At 37.2% G+C, this 10209-nt stretch overlaps 1 protein-coding gene across 1 annotated transcript; it reads right to left on the bottom strand.

Moving 5' to 3' along the window:
- Nucleotides 1-930: 930 nt before the first annotated feature.
- Nucleotides 931-6454, bottom strand: SCG2 (secretogranin II). Its single transcript, XM_003784903.2, has 2 exons — nucleotides 6243-6454; nucleotides 931-3280 (listed from the first exon to the last, which is right to left on the bottom strand). Exon 2 carries the CDS (start codon nucleotides 3264-3266, stop codon nucleotides 1422-1424), a length of 1845 nt encoding a protein of 614 aa, XP_003784951.1. The 5' UTR covers nucleotides 3267-3280; nucleotides 6243-6454; the 3' UTR covers nucleotides 931-1421.
- Between the last annotated feature and the right edge of the window lie 3755 nt (nucleotides 6455-10209).

Here is a 10209-nt window from a genome sequence, read left to right as displayed (position 1 = left end):
AAGCACTTACAGAAAAGTGCTTCTACCCAACGTCCCATCCCCCCAGCCCAAAGGGCACGTCTCGGAGAGGCAGTGTAATGAAGGGGTTAAGAACACAGACTTGAACAACTCATAATTCTGGGTGACTCTGGGAAAGTTATTTAACCTGCCTGTGTTTTGTTTTTACTGATGTAAAAAGGAATCTTGGAAAGAGATTGTTGACAGGGACTTAGCAAGGTCTAAACAAGGTAAAGTGGGTGAAGTAAGCTTCGTATAAAGCCCTGGGCACCACAAGCACCCAAATAATAACTACGATTTATTTCTGTTTCTTTATGACCATTGTTGTTTGCTGTTACCTATATTTTCTTGCTGCTGCTGTCAACGCTTTGTTGGTGTGTTAGGGTGCAGATACTGCAGTGGACTGTAATAATGATGCCCTGCCCACCTGGGAGGAGACAGGGCTGGTCTGTTTTGGTTGTGACTGTGCCCATTCATTTACCTGAAAGTCTGGAGGTCTTTTGGCTCCTCTTGAGCCATATAAAAAAGGCAGCAGCCTTCTCTTCTGGGGAGCAAAGTGACCTGGGAACAGGCAGTTTGTTTCAAGTGTGTAGTCATTTTTGATTGCTATATACATAGCATTTTATCTTTTTCTCTGTTTTTGCAGGTTATGGGTGCTGAAAACAAATTTCTTTTATTGATATAAACCAAAAGTAAAATATATACATATTATAGCAAAAGCTTATTCTATAAATCATAGATATGATAAAAAACCATGTAGACAATCATAAATAGTGGGCTGTCCGAGGAAGTTGCCTTCTCCAAGCATACACCATGATCACACATTTAAAAATTATTTCTTACCTGGTTGGCTGGGGAAGGTAATGATTTTCTCATCTGGCTCGCTCCATCATCATTGTTTCTGGTTTTCCAGAATGAAGAGCCCGAAGTTGACCAGAAATAACATTTATTAATCAACAATAAAGCACACAATAGAAAAGGCCTTATAAATAAAACTATATATTTATAATGCTTTATTTTTCTTTTGCTCCAGCACTCCACTAAACACTACAGACAGTAACAAAATAATTCAATAGATATTAAAAACTTTCAAGAGAATTATAGGACACTCTTTATCACATGTGAGCATCAGCAATGCCACAGTCATTTAGATACACTATTAAACACTATCATAGATATCTTTCTTAAGTAATGAACATAACGATTTTTTTTTTATCCAGGAGTCATAACATTTACACACATCCATACGCAAAAGAACAGCTCAGAGGAAGTGAAGCAGACTCCCCAGTCTCCTGGAGGCATCTGCCTGTACATCAGTGAAAGATAGTACAGTGTTAACAGTAGAGAAGTCCACACACTAAAGAGAAATGCTGGGGTTCACTTGGGGTGGGAGGACCGAAAGTCAGGCGATCCGTGAAAGCTGCTTACATATTTTCCATTGCTCTCTTTGCAAGATGCTCTTTTCCCTTTTCCGCCTTTTCTTGGTTGAGGTATTCCAGCACTTTCATCAGCAGGTCTTCATCTAGGTACTGTCTGTTGGGGCTGTCGTCATTCTTCGGGGGCCCCACAGGAAGCCTCTTGCTAACTGGGGCCAGCTTGTCAGACTCCTGAGAGCTGCCTTGATTAGAAGCCTCTTTGATGGTTTTCTCCACTCGGTCTTCTTCCTGTAGGTCATCTTCAGCTGAACCTTGACCGGGAAGACGCTTCACCTGGTTTGAATTAATGATCTCAGGATATTTTACTAGCATCCTGGCCAAGTACTCGCCCAGTTCTTGATCCTTGTCATTCAGGTTTTCATATGCCATTGGTTTGTTTTCAACATCTGACATCCAGGTGGCTTTGGGAAGCTGGTTTGCTCTAGATTTTCCGGGGCCATAGGGAAGCCTTGGCAGAACCTTCTCTTGGTTGTATGGATTGGGGAAATAGGGAGGTTTCTGATTGGCTGCACCATCCATCCCTAAAAGATTTAAAATGTCCTCCACACTGAGTCCGTCTGGTAGGGCCTCCAGGCCAGCACGACCGGGTGTTTTGGGGTAGCCACTCTTGGAGAGCAGTTTATTTTGGAACAGGTCTGGATGATCTAAGTCAGCCTCCGAGATGTCATCTAGGTCAGCTGGAAGGTCAAGCTCCTGCTCTGGTTCTGCTGATGCACTTGGCTTCTCCCCAGTTTTGATCATGTCAATTAGATCTTCGGGGGGTATCTGTAAATTCCTTGAGATTTCTATCAGCTGATAAATAGACTGCGAATCAAGTGGTTTCTCAAAAAGCCTAGTTGCCCTGTCCCCATTCAGCCCATTCAGTGACCTCCCACTTCCCACAGCTTTCACTAACCTTTTCAAATAGGCAATGACCTTGGAGACGTCATCTGAAAGTTGGTCTTTACTCTCCTTCTGGAGGTCTTCATCCTGGAGAGGCAGCTGCCCCGAACGTTTCATTTCATCAGTGATTTGTTCATTTTTCTCTATATTCTCTTTGCTGTCTCTCACCTCTTCCTGGGTTTGACTCTCTATTTTCTCCTCCACTGGGTTCCAATCTTCTCCCCCAACCACATCTTCGTAGGCGATGTTATTGGCCTTGTAGACATCATCTTCATCATCTGTGTAAAGTTTTTGCTCCTCATCAACCTTCTCTCGCTTCTGGCCGTTTGGACCCGTCAGCTTCCCCAGCTCTTGGAAGACAGATTCCAGTGTAGCCAGACTCTGAGGAGTGTACTGTTCCTCCACTATTTCATTTGTGCGCTTAAAGGGGTTGTCCCTGGAATTGTCTTCATACATAAGAGGGAACCGCATGTGCTTGAGCTTTCTCTCTGGCCACTGCTGTGTCTCATAATCGTCACTCATATCCATCAAATTCAAGGCATAGGGCTTGTTTTCTTTTGGTGCAGACTGGGGCTCATTTTCAGCCTGTCTCAAAGCTTCAAGTATTATCCTCATCCAGTCATCTTCACTCAGGGAATCCCTTGAGCTTTCTGGCAAGTGGCCGTCATCACTACTTTCTTTCTGCTGAAGGGGAACAGAGAGACCCTGGTAGGGATTGTAGTCGGGGCTGCTTTCTTCCTTATGGGCTTGTTGTCGGAGCTTTTCTATATACTCCAAAGCCTTGATCATGTCTGGATTGGGAAGCTTTTGGCCATTTTCCGATCTCGGGTCTGGTTCTCTTTGAAGCAACTGGTTTCGCTGAAATGAAGCTGCTTCAGCCCCAGATGCAAGGAAAATGAAAGGGATAAGAAGTAAGGCTGCTCCAAGCTGGTGGGTCTTAGCTTCTGCCATGTTTGAACGATTTCCTTAAAGCATAGAAAACATGAATTAACACAAATAAAACACACTATAGGTCAGTATAACAAAAGAAATAATTGTCCATTGAGGGAGGGAAATCACAGAAGAGATTATATCACATTAAATTTAGGACAACTGTTTTTTAAAATCCATTAGTATTTCCTATATGAGCCCACAAGGTAACTACAGGAAACTTTAGCAACACTGTTACTTACTTTCATTAAAATTGCATAGCATTCTCTGAGCTAAAACAACAACCAAAACACTGACAAGAGATTTCTCAAATTTTATTTTTTCATTTGCAAAACATGTACTTTGAATTTTAGTACATGCTGTTTCTTTTAAATAAAGGAGAAAAGACTTTCCAAGATGTTTTAGTTCTCTTATGCAGCATTCTTTGAAATCATTGGTAAAATGATTTATTGGCTCGATTCAAAACATGTATGCATACACACACAAACACACAATTCTGTCCTTAAAGTTTTGTCAAAAAGCATGTGGAGTATTTCCCAAATTGTCCATCTAACTTGGTTGTTGAAATACAGCAGCAGGGACATGACCATGTACAATGTTTGTGTCCATCACATTGAACTACCTCCTAGGGGAGTGTTAGTCACATATATTTTCCCAAACCAGCCTATTCTCAATCTGATACCAAATCCAACTATCGATTAATAACCTCCAGGGCATGGGTCTTCTCAGATCTCAGCTAGTAGACAAAACCAATGAAGTTTCTTTCTGTGTAAATATGCTGAAATAATAAACTGTTTTAAAATCTGCATGCAACATATTTCTTCTAATAATTTTATTATAACTGTCTTGCAAAATGCAACTGTGGTTATACTTTTCATCAGCCCTCAAGAGTATATAGTAAATAATAACAGATGCTACAGAGAGAACATAAGTTTTTTTAACTAGTCTATTTCCGAACTTGACAGTGCTCAGATTCAGTTTGCCTTAAGTCTATGTCTATTTTGGTATGGACCTGTGAAATCTTAAATGACTCATACTCTCAGAAAATCTTAAAATAACCACTATATAACTCCCAATTTAGATAAACACAGATGATGTGTTCAATTCTTCCTGCTTAAAAATCTTCATTCATTTTTCTCCAATGCCTTAAAATCTCACATATGAATTAGGAAGAGGATTTTTTTTTACCTGTTTTATATTTGGCATTACTAACATGGAAAAAAATTTAATATTGGAAATTTTTGTAAATAAAATGAATGTAGAAGAAGTTTATAGAAGTTCATAATATCTTTACTGGATCATGATTGTATGATGAATAAACTAAGTTATAGCCATATAATTTTCTGTTACCTTAGATATCAATTGTAGAAAATAATAATTTTTTCACTAGATCATATTGATATTTGGGTAAGGTTTTCAGTTCTTAAAGCCTCCAAATGGTTATAGTTATAGCAACATTTTTAGTACAGATACATATATTTATTAAAGTGATTCCTGTTTACCAAACCATTTAATTTACTGAAAGAAAAACCTTAACATTTTAGAGAATACTTCCAGAATATTTACTATAAACAAATCTCTACTATAAGTAATTTCATTCATAAAATTCTTACATTTATATGAAACATTCTTCATATTATATCAGGATTAATTTAGGTTTAGTAATTAATTTTCAACATTGACATATGAAATAGTAATATTAAAAAAAAACCTCTACTGAGGTTATTTTCTTTGAAACCACTATCTCAAAATGTTTTTAACATATAGGTTATGTGCTTGTCTGAAGAATTATTATGAAAATGGGCTTTGCTGTAGAGTTGGAGCAGAATGCTAATTTGCATTTTTTTTAAACAACAGCCTAACAAGTGCTACATTTTGCTTATCTCTTCAGAATCAATTTGGACAACATAGTTTTGCCTTTGAGTCTCACTCAAAGGATTTCTTTCCCAGATAGCAATTCTTTCAAGTAGTAAAGATGTTTTCAACAACTATAATATTTTTATAGGATTGGATTTAAATTGAATTTTCTGAGATACAAATAACTGGGACATTATTTCTTCCTCGATAGCTATTACTAAAACCTCTCAAGTTAAAATGTCCTTTTTATTGAAAGTAGACTACAGCATTGACCCAAGCAAGTGGACAGATCTAATTTGAGCAATTCAACTAGTTGGGAAACTGGAAGAAAAAAAAAATACTCCAATCAAAACATTTAGCAAAATATTGCACAATCTCTTTCAGTCAAAACATAGTAACAATAATCATTCACACAGTTATTAATGCTTTCATCATATATTCAAAATTAACATTTCTCTGTAATTCATGACCATATCCAAACTATAGCCCAAGATAATATTTTGCCCTGGGTAAAAGAAGAAGCCTGAGTTCAGGATCATTCTAAGCTACTTTCCTGGGACTAAAATTAAGAGATAATAATGTAACCCCTTCAAATGCACCAGTTAAGAAAATAATTGTGTATAGTTAGTTGATTTAGAGCTCCCGAAAGGTAAATATCAGAAAAATAAACTAGTTCCAAAATCGGTTTTCTCTATGACTAATGTGTTTAACAGCCACCGAGTCCTTGGAAACCTACTGTTAAGAATATTAAGCATATAAACTATACCCTCAGCATTGTATCTGGTTCTTAGAGGCAGCAACAATATATAACAGAAAGAAACAAGGTATCAGGCTTGTTTAACTTTACATTAATAGGTATATTGACACTAAAACCCTTAACTTTTCCACTCTTCTCCTATATGGTTATCTAAACAACATTCTCCTTGGTAAATATCCAACATTAACTAGAATAACGCACAGGTTGAATTATACGTACACACGTATCTAGTGTCCGTACACTGGCTGGTGAGCAGCAGGTTGCTATTCAGTTATTCTACAAATACGAGCTTGCCAAAGGTTTGTTTTCTTCCCTGCTAGTAATCAAGAGAAGAACATGTAATTTAGAACTTTCCAGTAAATCAAAGAGAAAAGCAGCCTTACCTCTTTTCTTACACAGCCGAGAAGGTCTAGGGCAGGTGCCTCCCAGTCCTCCGGGAAAGCGTCTCGGGCCGTTTCAGCACCCGGACAGCTCCTCGGCTTATAGGGAGCAGCGGCGCCGGCTCCGCACTGCCACACTGACGTCACCGGCTCAGCCCCGAACCCCAGCGCCAGCGAGCTTTTTCAAAGAACCCGAGAGAAAATAACCACTTTATACATTTGAAAAAAAAAAAAAATGTTGCCTGCTTACGCCACCTGTCTTTTTGTGGCAAAAATTGCAGTTTTCTTTTTTCTTTTATCAAAATCTTTGAGACTTGAAATAAAATGCTGTGCACTATTTCCTCTACAAAGAAAGAAATCTGTCAGACACGCACAGGGCTAATTTCACAAGATAATCTCATCTACGTTCTGACATCTTGCTGTAAGAGTTCCTTGGTCTTGCTGTTCTCGTTATGGTTGTCATCATTGTAACAAGAAAGTTTTACGGACAAGGATTTTTTTTTTCTCCATTGCCCACAATGAAATTACATTACCATGTCCTGGTATACTCAAGATAAATGGAGGGCACGTTATGAATATGAAAGGCCATATTTCATATCATGACCACAGGCAGCGTTCTTTGTAAATCACATTCATTTGAATAAAAAAGACAGTGGTCTCTCTTTTACGTGGCGGGCAACTTGAATAGCTTCAATGTCATTTTTGAAATGTGTATTCATAAGATTTCACGTTTAGTAGTTAATAATTCGCTATGAATCTGTGAGTATCTTTGACAATATCTGATCTCAGAAATGAAAGTTCAGAAGGTGGAAATACTGATGGAAATACTTCCATCTACTAAGCAAAAGAAAAAGAAAACAAGTCCTTTCACTGGGAAAAAAAATGTGACATGTAACTGGAATTCATTTGCAATTGAGAGGAAGTTGTACTATAAATATTTTCCTTCTCCTGTTGAATCAGATGAGTTGAGCCCCTTCCATGAATGTAACCCATCTAGGGAATAATATAATAGTTAACTCTCAACCACTTAGATTTATAATTCATAGTCATTGCTGTGCTTTGCCAGGTAACACGATTTTATATTTTAATAATTTATATAGGTCTAAATTTTTAACTTAATTTATTAAAGACATGAATTCTCCAAAACCTGTATATGTTGAAGTATATACCTAAGTAGGAAAAAGAATCTTACTATATTAAGAATCCCCTTATGTTTCTGCTAAATGAGTAGTCAGCCACTGATCAATCTATTCAAAAGTTGTAATACCTACTAAGTGCCAGATATGCTGCTAACTGCTGGTGATACAAAAGTGAACGATTCCTTTCTTTTTTTTTTTTTTTTTTACTTTTTTGCCTTCAATAAGTCTTTAGCCTAATGAGGATGACAAACAAATAAACAAATAATATAAAGTGGAAAGCACCAAGGAAGACGTTAGCTGGCAGCATTTGAGAGCATTGTGGATAGCCAGTTGCTTTAACCTAGAAATTCAAAGGGAAAAAATCTCTCCAGGATAAAAGATCTCAGCTGAGATTTCTTATTATCAAGTTTTCTTAAAATAATTTCTAAATGTACTAGATAAAACCACAGCACCCTTGAGTTTCTTGAGAACATAGAAAATCATTTTAAATCTTATGAGAAACATCTTCAAAAAGTGGCCCTTGATTCTATTTGCTGTTCTGGTGAAGATATTTGATTTTATCATAAATGAGTAGGAGACCACCACCTGTCAATTGACATGGAACTCACGGAGACTCAGACCCTGGTCAGATGGCCAATTTATCCAACACGTTTCACCTCTAATGGGTTTTTTAGCATATGGTCAAATGCTAAGTTGAACAGACCTAAACACGGCCCATTTCTCATGCACCTTCTCAGAGACAAAAGCACATTCACTGATGTCTTTAGCCACACACACACACACGACTAGATTTTCCTAAATCATAACAAAGGCCTGGCTAGCTGCTATGTATTTGACCTTATTTTCTGCCCAGTAGTTCTATGTGGCCAGTTGAAATACTCAGTATCAACACAGCCTCAGAAAGTGCTCCATGTTTGTTCTGAAAATGTTGAGTTGGTTCAGCATTGATCTCAAAAGCCCATTCCTTAGCAGGCTAATTTATTCTTGTGGAACTGAACTTTTGTGGCAAGAACCAAAAGACATGTAAAAACCTCATTCAAAACTCCAAGTAGAAATATTCTGTCTGGAGGCTGTCGATGGGCTTCATTAGGCTCAAGGTGTGGGTAGAACAGTAAGCCTGCCTACTTTATCGTGCTATGACAAATGCTTATCATTTATTGAGTCGCATTATGTTCCAAGCACTGTATGAGGAACCTAAATTAGTCTCCTGGTAGCTATTTTTAATCTCCTTTTTACAGATGAAGGAGCAAAAGCTCATAAAGAAGTTAGCCACTATTTTCTGACTCATAATTGGGAGAGCTAGGATTTGAACCTAAGTCTTTGCAACAGTATTTCTATAATAGAGACGATGATCCAGGCCCTCCTCCAGGTGATGGAATGACAGAAATGAATACAGCACAGATCCGATCTTCAAAGATTCAAGTCTAGAATGTACTTATTTTGACAAAGATCTTCAGTTGCTTTTCCTCACTGCCCAAATGGCATTGGCCTGGACTTCTCATTTGAGACAGCACCAGAGAGAAGCAGGAATTAACATCAGATCACTTCCTTGAGGCTATAGGGCATATATCACCAAAGAATAGTTGTTGAATTTGGAAAATTCTATTCATCGGCAGGTTTTTTATAGATTTTCTGATGTGTTATACTTAACATATCTCTAGAATTCATTAAATTATTTTTGCTAGCAATTTCTTTTCCTAAAGAAACTGAGGATTTTCAATTTCCCAAATAGCAATCTATATGGAGAAGAAGTTAAGATGAAATCATCCAATCTTTTTGTTGATGTAAACTATTTCACAGCATGTATAAAAGATTAAAGATAACTTAACAAATCTTTGTATCACTGAGCCTAACTCAAGGAATGATTTAAACATTCCTTACAAAAATCTTAATTTTCATGTTAGGTCTAAATTGCTGATTATCATTGCCTCCAAGAAACAAAGCTCTGCATCATGAACATTTTCAAAATAATTATGTGCTATGTATGATAATAGTTTTTACTAAATTAGCTTGCAGCCTCACCATGGTGCTGTTAAGTCTGAGTTAATCATTTGCAATTTAACTCTTAAGTATTTAGAATGAACTAGTTTGTTTTTATGACCAGATTTGCTTAAATCTTGGTCATTTTATTCTTTGTTATCCAATCTTATATTTTATGTATACCAGATTTTTATTTTTATGTCATTCGTACAAGCAATATTCTATCTCAGTAATCTTTTTGGCATGTTTTTTAAATTTGAGCATATTACAGGGTATACACATTTTGGTTAGATAATTTGCTCTTGTACATTTTAAGTAAAAGTTCTAAGGTGCTCTTCACCCAGAATGTAGGCACTGTGCCAGGTAGGTGTGAATTAATCCAACTCCTCCTCTCCTCCCCCACCTACTTAATTCTTGTTGAGTTTTACTTCCGTAAGTACACATAAGTGTTGATGGACTAGTTACAATTTAATATTGGGCACATGTGGTGTTTGTTTTTCCATTCTTAAGATACTTCACTTAGAAGAATGGTCTCCAGTTCCATCTTCAAATCCATCCAAACATATTGGATTATCATTTTTAAGGCTAAGTAGTACTCCATGGTATACATATGCCACATTTTATTAATCCACTCATGTATTGACAAGCACTTGGGTTGTTTCCACATCAAGAATTGTGCTGCTATAAACATGTGAGTGCAAGTCTGCTTTTGATAAAATAGATTTTCTCCCGTTTGAGTAAATACCTAGTAGTGGGATTGGGATTGTTGGATCTACTTTTAGTTCTTTGAGTTATCTCCATGTTACTTCCCATAGAGGTTGTACTAGTTTGCAGTCCCAGCAACAGTGTGT

The sequence above is a fragment of the Otolemur garnettii genome, unplaced genomic scaffold (assembly GCF_000181295.1).
Source record: "Otolemur garnettii isolate 467f Iridium unplaced genomic scaffold, OtoGar3 scaffold00013, whole genome shotgun sequence".
Lineage (NCBI taxonomy): Eukaryota > Metazoa > Chordata > Mammalia > Primates > Galagidae > Otolemur > Otolemur garnettii.
This window is presented reverse-complemented; position numbering and strand designations above follow the sequence as displayed.

Bases quoted from the DNA above. Each gene is read 5' to 3' on its own strand.
- SCG2 (XM_003784903.2), bottom strand. From the start codon at position 3,266: ATGGCAGAAGCTAAGACCCACCAGCTTGGAGCAGCCTTACTTCTTATC.